Raw genomic sequence first — 27894 nt, 5'->3', positions numbered from 1 at the left:
AGATTTGCTCAAATTAGAACAGAGGCATTGAAATTAATAACATTTGAATCTGGCATGAAAAAGCTGCCACCACAGCATTGTTCTACCATCCAGCTTTTAAAGAAATTAATGTTAGACAATTGTCATATACAGCAGAGTCTCACTTATCCAAGCTAAACGGGCCGGCAGAAGCTTGGATAAGCGAATAACTTGGATAATAAGGAGGGATTAAGGAAAAGCCTATTGAACATCAAATTAGGTTATGATTTTACAAATTAAGCACCAAAACTTCATGTTATACAACAAATTTGACAGAAAAAGTAGTTCAATACGCAGTAATGTTATGTTGTAATTACCGTATTTACGAATTTAGCATCAAAATATCACAATATATTGAAAACATTGACTACAAAAATGGCTTGGATTATCCAGAGGCTTGGATTAGTGAGACTCTACTGTATACTTATATATAAGTAAACAAAAATAATCCTGAAAAATCTGAACTGCTGGCAATGCTTTATACTCTGACATTTTGGGTGCTTGAAGCACAGCAGAGTGGTAGCAGTCATTTTTAATAGAGGCTTCCTGTATAAGCCCCATGAGGTTTGGCAGTCTCCCTGAAAACCTTATGAGATTTGCAGAGAGACTACAGGAAGTCTCTATTGAAAATGGCCTCTGCCAGTCTACCCAAAATGGTTACTGCTAAATTTTGATTGGATTAAAAAGATGAGGGGGTTGGGCAAGGGAGGGGTAATGGGATGGAAATACTTCTTCCTCTGCCTCTCCAGATCCTTTCTTTGCATTGGGTCCTTAACAGAAACAGGTTGCTTTCCTTGCCTTCTCTCCCAACCCATTCTTTCTCCTCATTTACCTTCCTTTTCCTGTTTGTATTTGTACATTTGTAGACATTTTGAGATCAGCAGTGCAATTTACACCCTCCCTAATTTTAACACATTCTCTCCTTCTCTTTAGCTTTTCCTATGCATTTTTATAAGAGAACAGTATTTGTCAGATATCCGTAAGTTTTACCCAAGGGTTACAGCAAAATCCATAATTTTAGCCTCCAAATCTGCTCTCAACTTATACACGAAGTCAACGTACATACAGACATGCCAACACAAAAGGCACAGAATAGTGTAGCATATTGGAAAGGAATTTTGTAGCAACTTTATTATCTATTTCCAGCTCCATCTTACACAGAGAGACCATTGTTTCATCAGTTGTTTATATATTTTGTTTCTTGGTTTTTTGTTAGCATACTAGGAATTTTTATTTTAGATTAAAATAAAAGTGGATTCTTTTTCTATCCACAGCATCCATTGGATTCACAAGAGGTAAAATATCTATATAATCCCAGGTGTCAGAGGACACTGATCCTGGGGATTTAAGACCAACTCCAACACTGCTCTGGCAGTGATATATCTGCTGATGAATGCACAATGTCGGTTATAGTTTTGATATTCATAATCAAATGTATATTAAAAAATAATTGTCTGCTACTATAAAATTCTCACTAAATAGAGAAATTAGGAATCTGAAGAACAAAATATCAATGACACGCCTTCAGAATTTTTTTGTCTCAGCCCTCTTATAAGAACACAAGTTATTAAAAATGGTCTAACTTTTAATGATGTCAAAAAACTTGGATTATGAAATATATCACCCTTTTTATGGTCTTTTACATGGTCTTGTAATTTTACACTTTCAATTATCACAATAGAGTAGCTCTTTAAAAATATGTGATCGTAGCATATCAGCATACAACCTGAAGCCAGTGGACTTCCATTTTTTTCCAAAAGAAATACTGTTTATGCCAGTGGTTCTCAATCTGTGGGTCCCCGGATGTTTTGAATAAGTATTATAGCTGGTAAACTGGCTGGGATTTCTAGGAGTTGTAGGCCAAAACACTTGAAAACCCACAGGTTGAGAATAACTGGTTTATACACTTTCTCCAACTATATATGAACAAAACTTGGAATCTACTGCTGTGCCTTTAATCTTTTGATACAGTTTTGATGCCTACATCTTCTACCAAGTTAAGGACATAATGAGAAGTTCCAAAAGTTAATTCTTACCTTGTCTGTTAACAAACAACATATAGGTTCAACAAGCACATTGTTACTTTCTATCAACATTTGATAGCAAAAATATCTACTCAAAAGAAAACCATACTTTACACCCAGGTAAGTGGGTAGAGTGGGGTTATAAGGGGTGTTTCAAAAAGATGGGTTCAATTTGAAATGTAGACAAACAAAAAGGTTTCATTAACTCTTGTTGCCATAGTAACAATTGGAAAATAAAATCATAAATACCTAAAGAAGGCCTAGTACAATACATAGTTTTGCTCACTAATATGCTCCAGACAATCTGAATACGTTTTTGCATTAAATATTTGAATTTACATTCTAATTATCTCTGACCCATAAGACTATGCATTATTAAGCAAGTTTGATTACTATTATTGAATATTTTGCATACAATTTTTCACAAGGTATATATTTAAGCAGTTAAGTGAATCTTTTCATTACACACAGTCTTTTATTTCAAGAAAAATGTTTTTTTTCACATTTGCCAGCATTACTATTGTCTCAGGAAGCTAAAATGAAGTAGTGCTACACTCAGTTCATCGAAGAGGTCAATGTGCCTCAGTTGCCTGGAGACTGATGGTTGCTACAGCAGCAATAGATAAGCCCAACTAAATAAGCTTCAGTTTGAAGGCAGAAAGCATTTACTGCTGGACTGAAACATTGCTACAGTTGTCTCAGCATGCAGCAGTGCACACAAGACCATGCAACTATCAGCTTTGCTGAATTATATTTATATAAGGGCTTATACTGCTGAAGTCAGTTTAACACAAAGTATAAGTTCTAATTGGCCCAACACTACCACTACAAGCAACTATGATTCCTTTGTTCTTGTAATGGAGTCACATGTTATGTGGAATTTCCCCCCTAGCTGTAAATTCCTCTTTCCTGCCCCCAAGTCCCCAGCCACAATGACAAAGAAACGGTTTTGCTTTATTTTGTCGAGCATTTTGCAAATGGCATTCAAATGACATTTTAAATAGAAGCAGACCCTGTAACAAATATTATCATGTCCTTCCAAGCTCTGATATAAGTGCAAACATAACTAAATAAAAAAAGTATTTTGCTGAAAATGCTACATGTCATTTTCAATGTCCTTACAATATGGAAGCAAGAGAAAAAACAGATTAGATGTAATACAACTTAAGTTTTATTTCTGCCAAGCAGAGGAGGTCACTGTAGAATGATATAAATACCTTTCAGAGAAGCACACAAACTCAGGACAAAGTTCAGGGCCTGACATCAGATTCCCCCACAGGCTTCTATATGGAATTGTGGCACACAGCTGAACTATTAACAACTTAAATTCCATAAACTAAATGACATTGCTATACTATCAGTCCTTTAAAGAAAAACACATATTTTAACTGTCTCTCAAATTATGTTAAAGGTATAAGAAACATAATACCCAAGCAAGTCCATGGTTACAAGCACCTTCAATCAACCTTCCTGCACGTCTACAGAGAAATCCCCCAAATTCAGTAGTGCTTACTCCCAGGTACATATGCATAGGATTTAAGTCTTAGTAATTAATTTGATTTCACTAGGCTCTGGCCACGATCCAAAAATAACATGACCTGCCCCCACATAAAGTCCTTTCATTTTACAGAGTTGTCCATTATTTCAGTATAAAGCTCTGAAAAGCAAATTGCCCTATATATGAAGAATAAAACATTATTTAAATACATCAGAAGCCAGCCAAAAAGGCAGCAGACTTGTAAGACGATAAAGGTACAAAGGCAGAAACTGTGTAAAACTAAATGAATTCTTTGCATCTTCACTACAAAAGACCAAGAGACATTCAAAGCAGAATCATTTTTCCTGAGTACTACCTAAGAATAACTCAATAGCAAGAATATGGTATGCTTACACTGGAAAAAAATCCAGAATTAATTGGCATATTGACAATTTTCATTACATGTAATTAAAAGACTACCTATAAAAATGGTCCTAGGAAACAAGTAGGGTACTTCTCTCAGAATGGTTAAAAATAGTTTTAGGGTCGCCCTAATTCTGAAATGACTTGAAGGCACACACCAACAACGATCTTAATTAACTTGACTATCTCATCAGCCAAAATCAGGCCCACATTTTCCCTTGAAAGTTTATGTTGGTTAAAATTGTTCTTCACTGTAAATATTGTATTGTTTTTTCATGGGTTTTTTACACTACAAATAAGATATGTGCAGTGTGCATAGGAATTTGTTCATTTTTTTTCCAAGCTGTAGTCCGCCCCCCACACCCAACAATCTGAGGAACTGTGAAACGACCCTCCATTTGAAAAGTTTGAGGATTTAATACATCTAAACATTATTTGACCCTACTAACTCTTCTCCCTAATTCTAGGTGAACCAAACCAACTGTTCTAACTAAACTCTGGCTCTCCCTAAAACTTACTCATATCTCTTTTAAGTATTTCTTAGCCAACCTCAACTTTTGACAGACACATATTTCTCACACTCATTAGCTTGAAATGCACCTGGCCTTTTTAACATGCCTTCAAACATTCAGCCAACTCACATACCCATTCATCACAATAGATCATAAAACTCTATCACATACCACACATCACATAATCATACTTTTTAAAAATTCTTCAAACACACACAATAAATGTTTCCTCAAAAAAGTCTGTAAAATCACACTCGCCACGGACAATTCCTCAGACTTTGAATACGTCTACAATTGACACTCTTCCCCCCAGCAGAAAAGCTAGCACTAGTACTAAAATTGACACCCCAACAGCAGAAAGGGGTCAACAGTAAATACAAACTAATGTCCCTCTTCCCAAAATAGAAGCTTATCATAATATGCAAATGCAACCTTCCTCTGTGGTTTTATAAAAATCATATAACAATAATTATTAGTAAAATAAAAGCCAAATCCCAAATTGAAATGGTAATATAAACATATTTTAAAATATGCATGACTTAGTACTGCACAAACATATCATGAACAGATCTATATACAGTTCAGTTGTATCTGGAGTAGCAAGAAACAAAATAAGAGTAATTTTAACTAAAAGTGCATTGCATATTAATAGCCTATCTCTTTGCAAACTCTTTAGAAACTTAAATGTTTGTCAGAAGACACCTAAATAAAATATCTCTGACTCCTATAATATATACCTTGCATACACAGAAAGAAAGCCATAAAGATTAAATTTATCAAACGACTATACAATATAAGTGCATTTGCTCCAAAGAATGTAACTATAAAACAAAAGAAAATTCACTATGTAACCACAGCTGCAAATGAAAACAAAGTACCACAAGCTAATAACATTAGTTGATTTTTGTCATTTTATGTGTTGTAAAGAGCAGAAATAGCAATTTAACCTGAATAGTAAGGAGGTAACAATAATTTTACTTACCCGCCCCTTGTTCCCAATAACCCACCCTTACACCTGCTTAGCTCAAGGACAATTCTAGTTCTCATGAAACAGTTGCTTCACAGAAGGATTCTTATATATTGCCCTTTATTTCCCAGCAACATCTGTAACTAATGAATGGAGCCACTTGTAGAATAAGCATTTTATCAAGTGGGAGTGTCCTTTTTGCATTAATACTGTTAAAGCTGAATTCAGATTCAAAAGCTCTTAATCTTTATTACTGTTCTAGTAGGATTTCATATATAAAACCTTATAAAAGAACCTTGTATTTTGCAGAATAAGCAATATGCTACTTCTAGAACTACTATTCTTTCACAACATAAGCATTTTTAACCCAGGTCAGCACTAGAAGTATAAATCTGACAGGCATTATTTCTCTTTTAATAAAACCAAGAAGAATGTTAGCCTCAAGTAATACATTGTGTTTTGTTGTTTGATTATTATGGTGAACTCCTATATTAATAAAAATTATAAATGGAAGAATGTTAGCTTCATGGGATTCAGGCTCTACAGGTGAAATATGTATGGCTAAATAAGTACTCAGAATGAAGCAGCAAGTCAAACCTTACAGAATGCTAACAGATATAGCTACTATCACTGGAACAGTCTTTCTAAGTAAAAACAATTTCTACCTTTTGTCATTCAACTAATCAAATGTTGCCCTCTTTCTTATTTAGCTGACAAAACTCATAATGATGTTTGTCAGCACTGCCGCCAAAAATTAAAACCTTCATGTAGCCATTATGCATAAAAAGGTTAGTAACCTGTTAGTTCTACATAAAATAATCAGCTTTATTTTGTGTGTAACCTTTTTTGGTTATTCCTATGCTTGCTTCCTATAGCAAAAGTGTATACAAAGTACAGTAGTCTCTCGCTTATCCAAGCCTCTGGATAATCCAAGCCATTTTTGTAGTCAATGTTTTCAATATATCGTGATATTTTGGTGCTAAATTCGTAAATACAGTAATTACAACATAACATTACTGCATATTGAACTACTTTTTCTGTCAAATTAGTTGTATAACATGACGTTTTGGTGCTTATTTTGTAAAATCATAACCTAATTTGATGTTTAATAGGCTTTTCCTTAATCCCTCCTTATTATCCAAGATATTCGCTTATTCAAGCTTCTGTTGGCCCGTTTAGCTTGGATAAGTGAGAGACTACTATATATATAATTGTAAAATACCAACAAAACCAGGAAAAATAACAATTGTATTAACAGCAAGAACTAACAATAGCAAGAACCTACAATGACAATAACATATTCCAAAACTAGCTGACACAACCACATCAGAGCTTTAAAATGCCTACCAGAATTATATTTTCCCTAAAAAAACCCCGTATACTTTAAAATATCTGAAAATCAGTAGTGTGCCCATCCTGATATGTCAATCAAGAAATTATATACCAATTAATTTGCATCTTCATCACTATATATAATCAACCACAATTGTTTAGTAGAGTTCTGTAAAGGAACTGTTTTGAAAATGTAGGCTTGAAAAAAACATGTCATAATGCCAGTATACAGACTAATGGTAAGAGTAGGCATTGAATACTATGGCATGTCTGTTAGCAGTCCTGGCTAGAATTAGGTTAGCGTTCTGCTGATATTCTAGTTGATATTAGCAACAGGACCTATACCAGTGGTTCCCAAACTTATTTGGCCTACTGCCCCCTTTCCAGAAAAAATATGACTCAGCACCCCCTGGAAGGGGGTGCATGGCTTAGAAGGGTGGGTGTGGCTCCTGCTCAAGAGGGTGGGGCTAAGCCTCCCTAGTCCAAGATGCAGGGCTGTGAGGGGAAGTGGGCGGGGCCACAAATGGGCAGCCAGGACTGGGATGGGCGGAGTTACAAGCTCTGAGGCAGGGCTGAGCTTCTATCCATGTCCTGTGGCGCTTGCCAGGACACAGGGGGCAGGGCCTCTTCCCAAGTGCCTGACGGGGCTGAACCTCTATACCCCGCCCCCGTGTTCCAACAAGCGCCTCAGGGGAGGTATACAGAGGCTCAGCCCTGTCTCGCACTTTTGGGAAGAGGCCCGCCCCTGCCCCTAGCCCCGCCCTTTAGTCTTAAAAGGCCTCTCAGGAGAGGTATAGAGGCTCCGCCCTGTCTCAGGCTCTTGGAAGGAGGTCCCGCCCCTTTCTCTAGCTCTGCTCTCTGTGTCCCAACAAGCACCTCAGGAAAGGTATAGATTCTCAGCCCTGTCTCGGGCTCTTGGGAAGAAGCCACGCCCACTCCTCTAGTTCCGCTCCCTGTGTCCTAACAGGCGCCTCAGGTGCTCAGCCCTGTCTTGGGCACTTGGGAAGAGGCCCCGCCCCTCCTCTGGCCCCACCCCGTGTCCTAATAGGTGCCATCACCGACCCCCTGGATCGCTCCAACGCCCACTGGGGGAATCACTGACCTATGCAAAGATTTCTGACTTTATAACAAGCACTGTGAAATTAGTAAAGAGAAAAATATAATATAATCAGAATAAATTAAACGGAAGTTGCAAATATGAGGGAGGATTAAACACTTTTATTCCAATGGTTTATAAGAAATACCCAAGAACAGAAAGTTCCACCATGTTGCAATTTAACATTTATACCTAGGAACACTAAATATAAACAGCCAAGATCATTCATCAAGTCAAGGTTTACTATCACCAGTACTAGTAACAACCTACCTGAGTTGTAGCAACAGCTGTAGTTACTGAAGGTGTAGAAGATGGAGATAAAGTTCCCAGTTGCTGTACATGACCAGAAGACTGCTGAGGTAAATGTGAACTCGAAACAGGAGTGCTAGATCCTGAGCCAGATACTATGCTTGGAAATGATACTGCTACATCATTACTGTTATAAATGCCTGCAAAAAACAAACACACACTCTGTAACCTGGAGTAGATATTTATGTAGAAAGACTAAGTTTTGTTCATGCTAAGTATTCAAAACAGAATTGTTTAATCCTAAATGTAGATCTTTTGCCACAAGCTTTGTCTGCTCAAAAGCAAAATAGAGCTTAAAAGCCTCAGGATTAGAACACAGATATGGTCGGTTCATCTTTGCTCCTGGAGAAGAACAGATATTTTCATCAATATCAAGTTCCTTATTTAGTATATAATGATCATTTGCTTACCGAAGGCTTCCCTACAAAGTATAATGCATACTCTACATTTCTTATAACAAACTAAATAATGTTAAAAACAACCATTACAGCTTAAAAGTGGTCTGCTCTTATAAAAAGGCACACCATTAAGAAAAAGGGAAATTTTATTTGTGCTTCTTTTTCACTATAGGTATTTGATATTTTGTATAACTGCAATGAACTGATGAAGAGGCTTTGATCAGAGAGGTTCAGCAAGTCTCCAGCCCCTAACCCTTTCAACCACAAGCATATTGGACTCACAGGAGCTTGAGTAGACTATGGCCTTGAGGAAAAGAAGTTATCTGGGATGAATTCCCAGGGGGAAGACAGCCAACTTATTCTCTGTTCTTGAATTCTGACAATTGACTTTCTAAACCAGATCCCACAGAATTCATATTGCCAGGCCACTTTATCATTCTTGAACAGGAAGGCTATTTTACTCTACTTATTCTTTTTCTTGACCACTGCATGGAGTGTTATTTCTCCCAAGCTTCCAATTTGCATCAGTTCCTTTCAACCCTCTACTGCAAGCAGTCTGTCTGTCCCTGCTCCACATTCAGTGCCTGACTTCAAGTCCATCTGCAACTAGTATCTCCACACCTCCAAATGTTTGCTCATCAACCAAACAAAGCCTCCTGAACCTCATGCCAACAGCTTATTCACTTGAATCAAAAAGGAAAAAATACTTGCCAAAGCAGGAGGAGAAAGACACTATTGGCAATTGTGACAAGTGCTTCTGTGAGTGGTTACGTTTTATACTTGAAGCACACCACAAGACAGCTTTTACCTGGTCTTCACCATGTTTCAAGTCACATGCTATTTAAACATTATCTAGTAACATTCTCATGAAATCTTTTCTTCTATGGAGATAATGGAGGAAACATACTGAGAAATGGTTTATAACTGTTTTCTCAACTAATTCATCGACTTTTGCTAAACAAAATTCCCTGCAAGTTAAATCAATTATGATCTCTAGTACTCTTCTCTGCTTCTTTTTCTTGTTTCCTTTCCAAACAAGTTCTCCCACATAATTATTGCTTAAATCCTCATGCTCTATTTTGTTTGTATCTTACCCCCTTTCTCTAGGTTCAATCCTTGGCTTCATCTCACTTTCTATTCATAATGTACAGACTGTCTCAGGAAAAGAAAAACAAGTAGTTATAACCTCAACCTTTGAAAGCAACTTTAAAATCAAAGGTTGCTAAACCTGAATGCATTTTAATCAGCTGGTTTAGAAACAGCATAAAATACTGGTAAAAATACTTCCAATAAATTTATTCCATCATTTGATAGAAAGACCTGCAAGCTGATTAGAAAATAAACATTAAGAACAGTCATAAATTAGTAAAGGCATGCAAGAAAACAAACTAACAACAAAAAGCATAAAACAATGTCTGCTTATTACACAAGTCCGTGTACTAGATTACACAAAAATCATATGATATGAAGGGTTCTGGAATAGATCCCTTGCATAATACAAGGGCCTACTCTATAAAATGACTGCTTTTAAATCCAAGTTTTGCTGCTTTTTAAAAGGAAAGCAGTGATTAAGCAGTGCTTTAAGACTGCATTGCTATACTCATGTACAGTATTTATGAGGAAGTCCTACTGAACTCCTTAGGGAGGCTTACTTTTGAATAGACATATAGGAATGCACTGAAAGCTAAGTAGATAACTTCAGATTTTGAGTCCTTTTAAAATCCTGGATTGTGCATTAAGTTTAAAAATAAACTCTAACTAGGAAAGTTTTGACTATTGTAGCTTACTTTTTTTAAAAGGAGGGAAGGCATAAATTGTAGATGGCAGTGTCATCTCTATCCAGATTACACCCAACTCTGCTACTCCCTTCCACCTAAAGCCAAGGAAGCTGCCCTGACCCTAAACTAGTGTCTAACATCACTAATGGACTCAATGAGGGCTAAGAAATTGAAACTTAATCCAGACAAAATTTATACTCTTGGTCAGTTGGAATGCAAATCAGGGAATAAGAATCCAGCCTGTGCTGGACAGGGTAACCTCCCTCCCCCGAAGACACATATCCGCAGTTTGAGGATACTCCTGGATTCAGTGTTGAACCCCAAGGCCCAGGTATCTGCAGTGGCCAGGAGGGTCTTTGCACAATTAAAACTTGTGCACCAATTGTGCCCATTCCTTGAGAGGTTGGATGTGGCCATGGTGGTACATGCCTTAGTTACATCCCATCTGGATTACTGTAATGTGCTCTACATGGGCTGTCTTCAAAGAGTGTTCAGAAACTGCAGCTGGTCCAAAGAGCTGCAACCAGGTTGCTAACTGGGGCTGGCTACAGAAACAGATAATCCCCCTGTGGCAGAAACTTCACTGACTGCCAGTTTGTTACCGGGCACAATTTTCAGTAGCTGCTCCCATACTGTGGAACTCCATTCCAAGAGAATTAGGATGACCTCATCCTTGCTGGCTTTCCGTAAGCAGATCAAAAATGTTTTTCTGGTAGACATTTGGAGAAGGATAAGGGACACGTAGCTGAGGAGGTTGTGGGTGGGTGTTTATTGTATTTTAACTGTATTTTTAATCTAACACACACAATAGTTTTTTTTAATGTATTTGCTTTGTTTTAAATTGATCAAAGTGTGTGACTGTTACCCACTTTGAATCCCCTCAGGGATGAAGGCAGGAAACAAATAAAGTAAATAATAATAATAATAATAATAATAATAATAATAATAATAATAATTCAAGGTGTTGGTTATGACCTTTTAAGGCCTCTACAGGTTAGGTCCAGGCTGTCTGTCTGACTACATCTCCTTGCACAAGCCTGCCCAGGCCCTGAGGCTTTCAGGAGAGGCTCTTCTGAAGACCTTCACATCTGATCTCCATCTCATCAAATGTTTGCATATTTTTTAATGCTTTTAATGTAAGCTACCTTGAGTCTCCTTTATGGAGAGAAAAAGCGGGGTATAAGTAAACAAACAAACATAATAATACCTGTATGTTCATAAACGGAAGGCTATGATACTAGCACCAAGGTATTATGGATAAGATTAAATATATTTCTCATATTTAGACATAATATAGTCAGAAGTAGAAGATAGCCTGAGGAAGCGCAAGCTATGAATGGAATCTAGTAAAGTCAGTCATAAAAATAAAGGGGAAAGAGCTTTAGCAATGGAATAACACTATTATCACTTGCTACACACAAAACTATAATAAAAGGAACCTGTGGAACTATTGACCTATCAACCTCCTGCAGGCATCTACAAAGTTTTCACTGAGGTACTGAACAAATGACTCACTACAACCTTGGATTTCATCCAATCAATAGAACATGCAGACCTTCAATCAAAATTTTACACAAAAGACTTACCTTTTGTGATAAATGAACATGTGGAGAACATTCTAATATAACTTACTATCAAGTACAACTACAGGATAGCTTTTGAATTAGAGAAAAAAAACTCCATGTAAAAAATGTATTTTAATATGCACACAAAAGGAATCTATACAGAGAGTTGAGATTCTACTGAATTAAAAAACCCACTTTCTGCTTCTATTGCTCTGATCACTTAAACCTGTAAAAGAGGGTTACTTTAACCACATCATATTGATTTTATAGGCTTTCTAAGTGCACTCAATCATGTTTATTTTGTAAATGAAATGATAGTGTTAGAAAACATCTTTGGGCAATGTAAGTCATGATTTGTTTTCCATACCAGACACAGCTGGCTTTCCGTTTAATAACATGCACATTTTATTGATATCTTTAACCATTAAAATAATGTTTTGATTTTAATATCATTTGGTAGCATTTTACCCCTGACTAATCATAATTCTCTACTTAATAGGTTTATTAAAAACTTTTTAATCTGCATACTTAGATGGAAAATGTAATCCAACATCTACTTTAAATCATTGCAAGCTGACTATCAATGCAGGGATCAGTGCCTTTGTGAGATCAACTACCATCAGAACAAATTCTTCCACTTTCTCACATCTATTTGCATGATTACAAGCTTCAGTACCAAATGCAGCTGCACATACTTTTGTTTATTCTAAACATTGCTCAGCAAATTACCAAAAACCTAAAATAAACTTTTCCATCTGACAAACTTACACGAATGCCACAACCTTTTGCCAGTTTTGCAGCACTTATATAATTACAGCATTGCTACCCTTAACACTAAGAGGGGAATAGCAGCATTTATTTACCTATTCATCCTGCCTTTCTCCTAATGCAGGTCTCAAGGTGACTTAAAATAGAAGACTGATTAAAAACTAAACAATATTTTAAAAAAATAATTACATGCAAATTCGTATGAAAACAATTTAAAAACATTCAAAACATAAGAAAGGGAAAGACAGCCGACACCATGAAAAGCCTGTTCAATAAAAGAGAGAGCAGGGATGGAAGCACACAATCTTTCATGGGGGTGTATAGCCTGGGAGCAATCAGTGAAAAGGTCACTTTTGCTAAGGTGGTAAAACTGACAGAAAGTCTTTCTATGAAGATCTCGAACTGTGGGCAGGCTCATATGAGTCTATTAGGTAGCCTAGACCCAAACTATATAGACTTTATAGGTCATAACTATCACACTGAATTGTGCCTAGAAGCACGGCAGTAAGCTAGGCTCTGGAACAGCCTCCAGGGAGAAGTTAAAGTGACTTCCTCCCTGTTGCTTTCCCAGCGTCAGGCAAAGAGGTTTCCATTCCAGCAATCCTTTGGAAACTGACTGTGGCAACTATGGAAGGGCTTTTATTAGATAGGCTCTGTATTGATATTTTCTTTTAAATTATATGCTTTCATATCATTCATATATTTGTATTATTTTATTCATCTGAATATCATTCATCGATGAAAGATGAGATTATAAATTAAGTCCCATATTGGGAGAAAACAAGACATAAATGATATGAAATAATATAAATTAGAGAGATTGTATCCACTCTATGACTCCCTAAGTTGGTATACACCAAATAATACCTTGCCAAGTTATCAGAATGGGAAGTCACATATTAACATACATTAAATACTATGTTCAAGCATGTGCAAAGTTATTAAAAAATGAAGCAGGAAACTAAGAGAAATCTTGATCCTAATTCTTTTAAATATACTTTTCTCTACTTATTTTTTTGTATCAATAAATATTACCGAAAGTACCAACTGCATATTTCTTTTTAAAATTGTAGCATTCCCACCCTCCTTTATATTTTTCCTTAAGCAAACATTAGGGTTAGGCTCAGCATCAGATATTATATGGCATCCAAAATGTTCTTAATTTAGTCCTAATTTTCTCTTATACACCTCAAATATATTTGTTTTTCCCTCTTCTTGACAACATAAACAGACTTTTTGAAGTTAAAGGGTGATTGCTATCTTGCAAATGAGCTACCAGGAATTTGCTCTGTAGTAAATTGGTTCCAGATGGTAAAAAATGATTGATCCCAAGAAGGCATCTTGAGTCTTATTTTCTTTAGGAAACTCTTACAAACATGCAGGGTTTAAATTTATACTCCATGACACCTTTTGATCTACCAATTCCACAAGACAGCTTCAAAATCACAGAAAAATAAAATAAATACCATAAAATAACAATATATTTTGGGCTATGTACCTAAATACCAGGAATGAAAGATCATGCTCAATCATCCTAGGGCAGGAGTTCAATTGGATGATGGCACTACCGAGAAAGCCTGTTTCTTGTAACTAGCAGCCTACTTTCCAATGATAGTAAGATCTGACAGAGAAACTCATTAGACAATCTGTATGGGTGAAAGGCAATGTATGGAAAACGTTCCTTAAGGTATCTTGTAATCTGTTTTCAAGGTTGGTATCAGTTGCCACTCCTGAAAAGTTCTCAGTATCAACCCCATGTAGAATACTTCAGAGTAAACAACAGTAAAGCTACTGGCATATCTATAATAATGGGATAGATTATCTTGTCAGAAAAAAGCACAAGTGAAGCCGAAAAAGCAATCTCGGACACAAATGCCACCTAAGAATCTAGATATTGAACAGTTGCAACTTGTAATGCTGCTCCTATTGGGAATCTTACCCTCTAAAGAACAGGTACATTTCTTAATGTTTTACACACTTTGAGGCCCCTTGAGGGCTATATAAAATTCAGATTACCTGATTTGATCTGGATTATATGGCAATATAGACTCATATAAACTGCCCTGAATCCCCTTAGGGGAGATAAGGTAAAGGTAAAGGTTCCCCCTGACGTTAAGTCCAGTCATGTCTGACTCTGGGGGGTTGGTGCTCATCTCCATTTCTAAGCCGAAGAGCCGGCGTTGTCCGTAGACACCTCCAAGGTCATGTGGCCGGCATGACTGCATGGAGCGCCGATACCTTCCCGCCGGAGCGGTACCTATTGATCTACTCACATTGGCATGTTTTCGAACTGCTAGATTGGCAGGAGCTGGAGCTAACAGCGGCAGCTCCCGCCACTCCTGGGGTTTGAACCTGGGACCTTTCGGTCAGCAAGTTCAGCAGCTCAGCACTTTAACACACTTCGCCACCGGGGTGATAGGGTGCATTAAAAATAAAGTGTTATTTTCTTTGATAATCTGGATTATATGGCAATATAGAAGCACCCGAGTCTGGATCTATACTGCCATATAAAATCCAGTTTATCTGCTTTTGTCTGGATTATATGGTAGTGTGGACTCATATAATCCAACTCAAAGCAGATAATGTGGATTATGTTCTTTGATAATCTGGATTACATGGCATTTTAGAAGGGGTCTGAGCCTGGATCTATACTGCCATAAAAATCCAGATTATCTGCTTTGATATGAACTATATGGCAGTGTAGATCCATATAATCCAGTTCAGAACAAATAATGAGGATTTCCTGCTTTGATGATCTGGATTATATGGCAGTGTAGACACATATAATCCAGTTCAGAACAAATAATGAAGATTTCCTGCTTTGATAATCTAGATTATATGGCAGTGTAGACTCATATAATCCAGATCAAAACAGATAATGAGGACTATCTGCTTTGAGAATCTGAATTATATGACAGTGTAGACTCATATAACCAAGTTCAAAATGGATGAGGATTACCTGCTATAATAATCCGGATTATATGGCAGTGTAGACATATATATTCCAGTTCAAAACAGATAATGAATATTACCTGCTTTGATAATCTGGATTATATGGCAGTGTAGACTCATATAATCCAACTCAAAGCAGATAATGTGGATTATTTTCTTTGATAATCTGGTTTACATAGCATTTTAGAAGGGGTCTGAGCCTGGATCTATATTGCCATAAAAATCCAGATTATCTGCTTTGATATGGATTATATGGCAGTGTAGACTCATATAATCCAGATCAAAACAGATAATGAGGATTATCTGCTTTGAGAATCTGGATTATATGGCAGTGTAGAATCATATAACCAAGTTCAAAACAGATGAGCTTTACCTGCTTTAATAATCCGGATTATATGGCAGTGTAGACATATATATTCCAGTTCAAAACAGGTAATGAATATTACCTGCTTTGATAATCTGGATTATATGGCAGTGTAGACTCATATAATCCAGTCCAAAACAGATGAGAATTACCTGCTTTAATAATCCAGATTATATGGCAGTGTAGAAGCGAGGCAAGACCCTTCTCTCTGACTCGCCTGAAAGGCTGCCTGATGTTCTGCCAAGCACTGCTCAAACACCGATCCTCCTTGCCGAAGTGCAAGGCTCCCTCCCTCCCTCCCTCTCTCTCCCCAAGCCCAGCCAGGAAGGACTCTCGTTCTGGGCTGCCTCCTCCTCCTCCTCCTCTCCCTTTCGCCGCAGTTGGGTCCACAGAGGCGAAGGGAACTCCAGAGATAAGCACAGGGCTCCCTCCCTCCCTCCCTCCCTCCCTCCAAGCCCAGCCAGGAAGGACTCCCGTTCTGGGCTGCCTCTCTTCCTCCTCCCCCTTTCGCCGCAGTTGGGTCCACGGAGGCGAAGGGGACTCCAGAGACAAGCAGCAAGCCCGGGGCTGGGCCGGGGCCTGGAAAGGGCCTCTCCCGCCGCAGATGGCTTTAGCGCTCGCCGGAAGGCTGAGCGCTGGGCAGAAGGACCACGCCAGCCCGAAGGCGTAGGAGGTGGGGGGTGGCACCATCCTCCCGGGGGTCTCAACTGTGTGCCCCCGGGACGATGGCGCCACAGGTGAGCACGTACTTCGGCTCGTGGTTGGACCGCCTCTGGGTACAGAGAACTGTTAATATTTTGGTTTGGATGAACTAGGTACAACTTGACAAGAAGGGATATGCATTACCTTTTGAGTACCCATATACAATACTTTCTGTTTCATTTCACTATGAACAGATAAAAAAAATCAAAATCACATTAAAGAATGGCTTCCCAGTAGATTATATTAATAGTTACAGTTAATGTCTTCAGAGCGAACTTTAAACTATAACACATCATATCCTGGCCTTTTTGAAAGCTATTAAAATTAGCTAGGAAGCTTTATTAGATGGCTGATTTCTTTAGTCCTGCAAAATGAGTTATTAAGTCAAGAGTAAATGGGCTAATGAAGTAAGAGTAATGGGTAATTGAATGCCTATATCATGAAAAACTATAGATTGCTCTTAAAGAAATTGGTATGCCACAACATTTGACTGTCCTGTACGTAGGACAATAGAGGATCATCAGGACAGAATATGGACAATTGGCAAAGGAGTCAAACAAGGCTGCACTTTTATCACTCTGTTTAACTTATATCATACAACAGGATTACACTCAGAGAAAGGGGGTAAAACCAGAGGAAGGAACACCAGTTATTTAACACATGCAGATGACATCATTTTACTAGCACAAAATAGCAAAGACCTGGACTGATCACTGAAGAAAGTCAAGGAAGCAAGTGCAAAGGCAAGTTTACAGTTAAACATTAACAAAAATAATAACCATAGATGATTTACATAACTTTAAAGTAGATGATGAAGACATTGAAATAGTTCAACATTATCTATACTTTGGCTCAGTCATTCATCAGACTGGAGACTGTAGCAAAAAAAAAAATCAGAAAATTAGGACTTAGGCCCTTTCTACACTGCCATATAAAATCCAGACTATCTGCTTTGAACTGAATTATCTGCAGGGTAGACTCATATAATCCAGTTCAAAGCAGATAATGTAGATTATTTGATTTGACAATCTGGATTATATGACAGTGTAGAAGGGGCCTTAGAAGGGTGGCTATGACAGAACTAGACAAGATCCCTAAGTATCAACATATATAATTGAACACTAGAGTAAGAATTGAACATATTATCTGAGGAATTTACTCATTTCTTTCTACTTTTAATACCATAGTGATTGTTTATAAAGATTTTATATCAGATTTAAATTTTATTTAAATTCTATTTAAATCTATATTAATTAACAGTTTAATTTCTAGTTTCCCATTGATACCTCAATTTCTAGAATTTCACATATCTTGAAATTACTTGATTATGTAAAAGGATGAATAGTTAGTACATTCCAGTAAGTTCCATGCAGCCATATATAGACTGTTTACTGATGTTAACTGTAGTCAAGTCAACTCTGATTTATGTCAAATTTGTGAATTAAATACTTCCAAGTCAATTTGTCAACAGCCTTGCTCTGGTCTTGCAGACTCAGAGACACTCCAGATGACTTCCTTTTTTTCCTACTGCCTTCTATGCTACCAAGTATTATTGTCTTTTCTAGTCAGCCTTATATGTTCATTACTATATTATTGGCCACTTCCTATTCCTTTGATGCTGAAGTGGATTTTAGGTGTATGTTGTTTTGCTTTGGGAGTCCCTAGTTTCACATTGACTTCTTCCAGAAATCTCAGATGGACACCACCTGAGTTGGTCTAGGCCATCTTTGGTCACCCCCTATTACTTTAATTCCTCAGATTTACTTCATGACAATGGCAGCCTAGAAACAGTTATCTGCCCTATATTTTCTGTATTGGAGACAATGAGGTTAATTTAGCTTCTGCAATCACTTGTTCTCGTTTACTACTTAACTCCCTTGTCATCCAACTACCTCCCTTGTCAATTTCCTGCTTCTGATCTATTTAAACCAAATTTAATTCTGAGATTTAAAAGTTATTAATAAGCCACGGAAAATTCCCCCCCCCTCCCCATCATCTGCAGTTATTGTGTGAAAGGGTCTTCTACTTCTGTATACATGCAGATATGAGAGCTTTAAAAAGCAGAATCCTACATTAACATTGGCGCTACAATGGGACCTAATTCTGATTAAAGACAATGACCTTCCAGATCGTTTTGCAAACATATAAAAGACTGCTCTTGCCTTCTTCCTCAAAATGGTAAGTGTAGTCAGCCAGAGCTTAGGCCTGCATGTATCTATGTTTTAATGTAGCTTTAAATATAGTTAGTACCTTTGTAGCTATGAAACTTGCATACTCTCTGTCTGCTAAATAAAACCAGTCTCAGAGAGAGCCATGATATTCAGTTCTTCCAGTTGTCAACTCTGTTAGGTAAAGGTAAAGGTTTTCCCCTGACATTAAGTCTAGTCGTGTCTGACTCTAGGGGTTGGTGCTCTTTTCAATTTCTAAGCCAAAGAGCCAGTGTTGTCCATGGACACCTCCAAGGTCATGTGGCCAGCATGACTGCATGGATTGCCGTTACCTTCCTGTTGGGAGTGGTACCTATTGAACTTCTCACATTGGCATGTTTTTGAACTGCTAGGTTGGCAGAAGTGAAGGCTAACCGCGGGTGCTTATTCCATCTTGTCAACATCTCCCTTAAACTGGACACAGTATTCCAGGTGTGGTCTGACCAAGGCAGAATAGCGGGGTAGCATGACTTCTCTGGATCTAGACACTATACTCCTATTTATGCAGGCCAAAATCCCATTGGCTTTTTTAGCTGCTTCATCACATTATTGCCTCATGCTTAACTTGTTGTCCACGAGGACTCCAAGATCTTTTTCACATGTACTGCTGTCGAGCCAGGCATATGTGTGAAATGAACTGAAGTAATACGGTATATTCATCTGATTCATAGCAATTCCAGCTTTAAGATTAATACAGTAGAGTCTCACTTATCCAACATAAACGGGCTGGCAGAATGTTGGATAAGCAAATATGTTGGATAATAGGGAGAGATTAAGAAAAAGCCTATTAAACATCAAAATAGGTTATGATTTTACAAATTAAGCACCAAAACATCATGTTATACAACAAATTTGACAGAAAAAGTAGTTCATTACACATTAATTCTATGTAGTAATTACTGTATTTACGAATTTAGCACCAAAATATCACAATGTATTGAAAACATTGACTACAAAAATGTGTTGGATAATCCAGAACGTTGGATAAGTGAGTGTGTTGGATAAGTGAGACTCTACTGTACTTGTAAGCACTAGAGACCCATAGTGTTTAGAGATACTGTAATAGATTTACACTTTATTTTTTTTAAATCATTAGACACAAATGAAATGTTTCCATTCAGAAATTCTACTTTTATTTACCATCACTTTATTAACTATACTGATCTAACTTCGTTCTCTACCCCATTTGATTCTAACATCAAATTCCTTCCTATGAAGCAGATTTGGATGAGAGATAATGACTGATGCAAAACACAGTTGTGGTTTGTGACAAAACACTGTGTTAAAATGCAAACCAATAGATGCTGTAATTGCTTAACCTTTAAATTAGAATTGCAACCATGGGTTGAAGCTGTTTACGTGTATAGCCGGGTGAAAAGCAGAGTCCAGAATTTGCATTAAGATTAATGTACTACATTAATAAAACTATTGGAGTGGATTGGACTACAGAGGTTATTCCCACAATGCTAAACCTGGCCTCACCCAGCTCAAATTTTGTAAATGGTGACAGAAATTCTAAGAGATGAAAAGCATGACCTGCAATACACGTGGCTAGTGCAAGCCTTTCCCATCCCATTCCTCCAAATGAGACAAAAATCTAAATTAGCACAGGTATTACTGCTAAAGTTTCTCCTTTTGTTGATAGGAGACAGGAAGTAAGAGGATTGACAAGTGTTAATCCACCACAATTCTCCATCAGGTGGAACAGGTTTTTTTTATTAAAAAAAACAACACTAACAACTGGTTAACCTATGGTGTTTATTTAGTATGTAAAAATATTTACAGTCAGCAATGTAACTGTATAACATATTTGATTCTGTAATCTATATAATATATACTACTAATTGTGCTCCTACAGAATTTGAATGACTTGGAATTTTGATGTGACAAAATGTAAAATTAACCACTGACTCATGGAAAATACCTATTGCCACACATACCTGGTTGCAGTACAAAAGGATCTTAAGCAAAGTGATAGAATGCAGAGAGTGAACAACAACAATTGTACTAGAGGAAACTATTTCTGACTTAATTTTAAAACTATTTGCAAAAATCTAGTGTTTTTTGTTTAAAAAACTGGCCTAAGCATCAAATTCGAATAAGTGAGAAATTGGTAAGAGCCAATTTCAAAGTAATATTACTAATTCAAAATTGCCATATTTTCCAAAGCACAAATGCCTACCTGAACCAACAGGAGAGGAACCAACACTGAGGCTTTGCAGACTTCCATTCCTAAGCAGAGTTGGAGATTTCTGCAAATTAGAGCTTGCTATGCTTCCTGCAGCAGACGCCACAGATGATGTTGGGGAAGCAGAACAAACAGATAAGTGGGAAATATTCTCCTGACTTTTATTTCCTTTGAGCCTACCAGGCCCATGTTTACACTGCTTATTTCCTTTCCGCTTCTTTTCCTTTACAGTCTCATCTTCTGTCCCAGAAGGTTGAACGCGTTTGTATCCTGTTGTTGTAAGGCTTGAATTACCCAACTCTCCAGGTGAGCTGTCAAAAATATTAGGCTGGGAGGCAACACTGGAGGTTGAAGGGAGACCAATTAAGGAAGTAAAACAATTCACACCCCCTTCTTGACTCCCAATCTCTCCTTTATGTACATCTTTGGTTGACAACGTCTGCTGGGAATGAGTATAGCTGTCAGTACGTAGATCTGAGTCTGTAAAACTCAAAAAGTCCTGGGGAGATTGAACTGAACTTCCAGAAGATGACTTTGTACTACTAGGAGTTCCCAGAAAAGTGCCTGGAGAAAGGGAGAAGGAGATTGGTTAAAATACAATTTTGTAAACCGTTAGCAAAACTGCAAGAAGAAGAATATTGTAAATGATGCTATAAAACTTTTCTTGAAAAAATGTTGATTATTATTACTATAATAATAATAATAATAATTCAAATTCTGACTTTTTCCCAAAACTGGAACTCTGAACAACTAACTATTTAAAGGAGAAGGACAAGACCATAATAAAAATATACGTTATTTTTAAATGCAATTAAACAATTATAGAATTAAAATAGTTTAATAATCCATTAAAGACAGAAGTTATTTTAAAATGAGACACATTGAAACTGTTGAGAATTGATGAGCCCTACTATCCACATCAGAAAAACTCAGATAGCAGCACTCACCCACACATAAAATCAGTTTTTATGTCCATTAAATTTCTACTGCTTTCTACTCTTACTACTCTTGTTTCCTATTTGGGAAAAATCCCCTCCAGCCATAAATAATCTTAGAGGGCTGCAAAATGAAGAATTGCACCTGGGACAAAATATCTTTTTTTTAAGTGGGAAAGACTGGCTTGGGAAGGTAGTGGGAAAGAAGGACTGGAAATGGGGAAAAGTTAAAATGGGAAGGGGTGGTTGAAAAGTGGGAGAATGAGGTGGAAAAGGAGTAGCTGGAAAAGATAGATTGGGGTGGGAAGGGGGGAACTGGGGAAGGGGGAATGACTGAAGCGTGAAAGGGGGGCTGGAAACTGGGAAAGGTTGGGGTGGAAATGGTGGATGGAAAGGTGGGAAAGTCTTCAGTCTAGAGTATGAAGGGGGATCAGGAAAAGCTGGGGAAATTGGGGTGGGAAAGAGGGGCATCTGGAAAAGATTGGGATGGGGAAAGGAAGAGTGCAAAATGAGCAAGACTGGGGTGCAAAAGAGGGGGCTGGAAAGATAGAAAGATTGAAATGGGAAGGGGGCAAGGGGGAAAGTGGAAAATATTGAGGTGGGAAAGGGGCCTGAGAAAGTGGGAAAGACTGGGGTGAAAAGAGGGGCTCAGGAAGTGGGAAACTGCAGCGGGAAAGGGGGGGAGACTCAAATGGGAGAGGCTGGAATATGGGATGAAAAGGGACCGAAAAAGAGGGAGAGAGGGGTTGGGGATAGTAAAGACAGGTAGGAAGGGGAAAACTAGAAAAAGGGAAGACTGGAAAAGTGGGAAAGGGGTGCTGGAAAAGTGGAGAAAAACTGAGGTGGGAAGGACTGGGGAGGGAAATTGCGGGAGGAGGGGGCGGTCCTCTCTTTGATATTGGCTGCATGGAAGAGCCGCCTGCCTTTACAAAGTGTTTGAGGGGCTCCTGCTGGGTTGACAGAGCTAGGGCTGGTTTTGGGCCCCAGGGCTCCCGGCGCAGCGTCCTGCTTGCCCGCCTGCTCTCTTCGAGGCCAGCAGCAGAGCAAGATGGCGACCAACTAGCAGCTCCTGAATTAAGCTCCTGAACAAAGAGTAGCTTACACTAGATGACCCAAGATCTACAGTTCAAAATGCCACCCAAGGGGAAGAAAAGAACCTGGAGCCGCCCGAGCAATAAAACAAGGACCCACAAATCATCAAAAACAGAGTGGGGTTACCTTCCCTTCCTCTCCCCCCACACCTCCCAGAAGGGATACCCAGAACACAGAGAGGGGAGTTGGAAGAGACCTCATGGGCCATCCAATCCAACCCCCTGCCAAGAAGCAGGAAATCGCATTCAAAGCACCCGCGACAGATGGCCACCCAGGCTCTGCTTAAAAGCCTCCAAAGAAGGAGCCTCCACCACACTCTGGGGGAGAGAGTTCCACTGCCGAACTCTCTCCCCCGGAATGTGGTGTTGCCACCACTCCTCCCTCCAGCACGCTGCATACCGCTACAAGAGGCTGAATGGAGTCAAATGCCAGCCAGCCTCAGAGCCAAAGCCTTTTTCCCTCAGCCCCCCCCCCCCCCCCAAAGGCGCTGGCTTATACCTTGACTCTATAGGGAAAGTGGGCGGGGCTACCGCCATTTTGTACTAAAAAAGCTGTCTAGAAGATTCCGAAGCTGTCTGTGTAGGCGCCAGAAATACTATACGTGCGTATTTCACAGGGACCACGATGGAGAATTGCGTATATATGGTAAGTGGTATAGTTTTATACCAGGCTATATAATGCATAATACATTTTATGCTGCTAATGAAATATTGTGACTTGTAAATATTATTTTATTTGTTGCACATTTCTAAAAGTTGACAGTTTTTCTGGGACAAAATGGGGAAAATGTTTTTTTTTCATAGCTTCTATAAATTTTACATCTCTACTGCTAGACACTATTTTCTGTATTTTTATTACTTATTTTTAAATTTATGAAGATGAGTTTTACTGATCTACTGACAATGTCAAAAAAAAGTTTAATCCCAACTAAATTACCATATAACATAGCTTGTAATATTCAAAACACAAAATGTGGAAAATATATGAAAAATATACCATTTATAAATGTAAAGCTTTTAATCAGCATAACTGCTAGCAAGTATGGAAGGAAAATAGTACTTTGGAATAATACCTTGCTGAAAAGTACAAGCTGTTGACACTGTAGCTACAGGAGTCCTTCCAGCACCAGGCTTTCTTCCCCTCTGACCTGAATTATGACCCACCAACTTTTTTCCTTTGCTCTCTGAAACTCTGGCTTCTGAAATCTCCTTGCCACTTGAAGTATGTGCAGAGACTTCCTGAAAATTTGCATTTGTAAAACGAGCTGTCGTGGTATCTTCCAGCCTCTTCAGTGAGCCAGTCATCGAGTTGTTGGTAGTGCTTGTGTAAGTCTAACAGTATTGGATTGGGAAAGAGGAAGTTGAGACAGGCAGTTAGACCGCAAGAAACTAACTGTACTCCAAAAGACAAAACATTATTCCATTTCAGAAACAAAGATATGGCATAACATTTCAAAAGTATGTAGATAAGGCCAAACTTAACCCAATCTTTATAAGAATGTAAAATTATCATTTAATTAAATAGTCTAGTGGGTTTTTTCCCTCTACAAACTAATAGAGAAAGAGTAAAACACTAAATACGCTTACTAATATATCAAGAAGATGCCAGCTGTCAGTTTTGCAAGCATCACATTGCAGCAATTAGGGGAAGTGCACATATTGACATATCCTTTCATTTAATCAGGATACTACTATTTATTAAATACTAGCACTGTCTGCCAACTACATGCAGTCCCCAAGTTACGAACAAGATAGGTTCTGTAGGTTTGTTCTTAAGTTGAATTTGTTTGTACGTTGGAACAGCTCCATTTAAGTGTACCTCCAGCCACACACACATGTGAACACACACACACACACACACACACACACACACATGTCCCTGTTAATAACTGGATTTTGAAAAATTTGGCTTGTTATGAAAACAAGGATTGGTGATAAAACTTCGGTTGAAACATCTTTTCCCTATGATAACTCTTTCAGGAGTGAATTTTCCTTCCTAGATGAAAATTTATCTCACTTCCCATTGTCTCACTCCTGTTCTTAACTATGAGTCATTTGTAAGTCGATGTTTGTAACTTGGGGATTGCCTCTATATAAAGACAATTTTCTGCTATTCAAAATCCATGTTTCAGAAACATTTTAAAAGTTAGTGTATCAGATTATGGTTTATTGTCTTATATCAGTGTATATGAAGTTAATCATTAAAATAAAACAACTATCCTACTTACTGTATATACTCGAGGATAAGCCTAATTTTTCAGCCCTTTTATTAAGACTGAAAAAGCCCCCCTCAGCTTATACTCGGGTGAGGGTCCTGGTTGACTTATATCTGGGTCAGCTTATACTCAAGAATATATGATACAATTATTATTTTTCTCTATTATTATTGGTATTATAACATTTATTATTTTCTCTATTATTGTTGCTACTATTACTCTTATTTTACTCTATTTTATTATTGTTAATACATTTATTATTTCACTCTGATCTTATTATTATATGTATTATTTTACTCTATTATTATTAAAAGGATACATAAGCACATTTACATTGAAGAAGATGAGAATAATGATTTGATCCGAGTCGAAGAGTCTTATCTTAAATTTGAACTGTATGTAAATATCAAAAACATTTAACCTATTGATGCGTCAATTAATATAATTTTATTGGTATCTATTTTTATTTCTGAAATTTACCACCCTCTGCTTATACTGGAGTCAATGTTTTCCCAGTTTTTTGTGGTAAAATTTCGTGCCGGCTTATACTCGAGTATATACGGTATTTGGCTTAAATAAAAATATAATTACATATAAAACATTTTACACTAATATTTATTCACATATACATTATTATTATTATTATTATTATTTACAGCATTTATATTCCGCCCTTCTCATCCCGAAGGGGATTCAGGGAGAATCACATTACACATATAGGCAAACATTCAATGCCTTTTAACATAGAACAAAGACAAGACAAACATAGGCGCCGAGCGGGCCTCAAACTCATGACCTCCTGGTCAGAGTGATTCGTTGCAGTGATTCACTGCAGCTGCTCTCCAGCCTGCACCACAGCGCAGACACCTTAACTACTCTGGTATCTGGTATCTAAATATTATACTGTATTTTTGGTAATACAGTATAAGAAACAAAACAGAAAGCAATTTTCAATAATAACCTTAAACATCATAGTGCTTAAGTAGCAAAGATGCGAGATGACTAAATGCTTCGTAGAAAAAATCCTGAAAATGTTTAGATCCATGGTCTGGGATCTGAATAGCTATATAAAGATGTTTCAAATGGTCTATCTCTCTCTCCCGCTCTCCCTCCCCCCCCCCCAATCTCTCTCTCTCACACACATATATATACACGCATGGCAAATTTTCCCTTTCAGCTACATCCCACTGAGCCATATCATACACTGCTCCAGAGGGAGCCTCCGACCTCTAAAAGTGGCTTTTGAGAGAATGAGAGGAACTACAGGGGAAAGGAAGGGGAAGCATACATATGTGCACCTGCACCTGAGACAGAGAGGGGGGAAAAGAGGGGGCGGGAGGTTACTATGCTTGATTGTCTGTGGAGGATTTAGGTACATAATTTTGACAGGATTATATTTCTGATTTTTACAACTGAGTTGTTTAAGGTATTTTTTAAAAAGAAATCTTGAGATCTGTTTCCAGTAAGGGAAATAATAATAATAAGCAACAGTAGGAGGAGGAGCATTTCTAAAATGGCAAAACCACAAAAGAGTAATGTGTGAATTAAAGAGAACAGCTTGCAGAATGAGATACATTCCACAAAATGCAGTAGAGTTGTAGTACACTGGGTTGCAAAAAGACAATTTGGTTATTTAAAAATACTCATTATACTAAAATTCAGATTCACTACATTTTCTCTGATCCGAATGACATTAAACATGATGAAAAAGTTTTTAAAAATTTTACATAGTACAATCTGGAAAAAAAAGTGAATGTGTAATTATTATTAAACATTTGCTGAGCTACATTCTCATACAGTCTACTATAACATAGTACTACTCTATTAAATTGGTTTCACTGATCTTCTGAGATCTCATCTTTCAAAACAGAATTCCATACAGCTGGTATCTGTTTATTTCACAATGGTCACAATCCCAAAATTATCATCATGGACTCGTAACCCTCTTCCAGTTATTGTGAGCTTGCATACATACTCAAACACAGAGGAAAAAGGAAAAGGGTGTGTTTCTTATATAAATTGTGTTACATCACAGGAAGAATACCGATAAATACAGAGAGAAAAAGTTTTATATACCAAACCTAGTATCAATCAATTCTACTTTGTTACATGGTCTGGTCTTCACCAATGAATTCATATTGCATTAACTCAAATGTCATATACTATCTGCATAACAAGTGAGGTGGTGAAAACAAAAGTAAACAGCAGTTCTGTGAATTAAAATACAAAATGACCCAAAAGGCTAATAATAACTTTGGTCACTTTTTTAGGAACTGATTACCATATATAAAATAGAAATATATGAAATATTTTGATGTTGATGTCATCTAAATATTCTGCCAATTCTATATCTAAAAGACTAGAACATTAAGAAATATTTCTAATTACTATTGATAAATTAAAGTAGCCATGTACAAGTATTTGTACTTTGCTCTTCCAACCAAAAAGGATGTCAGCGTAGCTTATAATTTACTTTCACAGCTTGCTTCCCTCAGGCTTACAAGTAGTTTTAATATTTAACTCTTGTTCCTGGTTTAAAGTCTGATATTCCCAAGGAATGCATATCACCACA

General features: G+C 37.6%; 1 protein-coding gene across 9 annotated transcripts in view; it reads right to left on the bottom strand.

The window, feature by feature from the left end:
• mllt10 (MLLT10 histone lysine methyltransferase DOT1L cofactor) overlaps positions 1 to 27894 on the bottom strand; it is a 145591-nt gene that overhangs the window by 23838 nt on the left and 93859 nt on the right. For all 9 annotated transcript variants that reach the window (XM_016994300.2, XM_062984441.1, XM_062984444.1 and 6 more), the window contains 3 exons: positions 24180 to 24438; positions 21075 to 21644; positions 8120 to 8298 (listed from right to left, as the gene is read on the bottom strand). In XM_016994300.2, coding sequence (XP_016849789.1) covers positions 8120 to 8298; positions 21075 to 21644; positions 24180 to 24438 — 1008 coding nt within the window. The remainder of the gene's footprint in view (positions 1 to 8119; positions 8299 to 21074; positions 21645 to 24179; positions 24439 to 27894) is intronic.

The sequence above is a fragment of the Anolis carolinensis genome, chromosome 6 (assembly GCF_035594765.1).
Source record: "Anolis carolinensis isolate JA03-04 chromosome 6, rAnoCar3.1.pri, whole genome shotgun sequence".
Taxonomy (NCBI): domain Eukaryota; kingdom Metazoa; phylum Chordata; class Lepidosauria; order Squamata; family Dactyloidae; genus Anolis; species Anolis carolinensis.
This window is presented reverse-complemented; position numbering and strand designations above follow the sequence as displayed.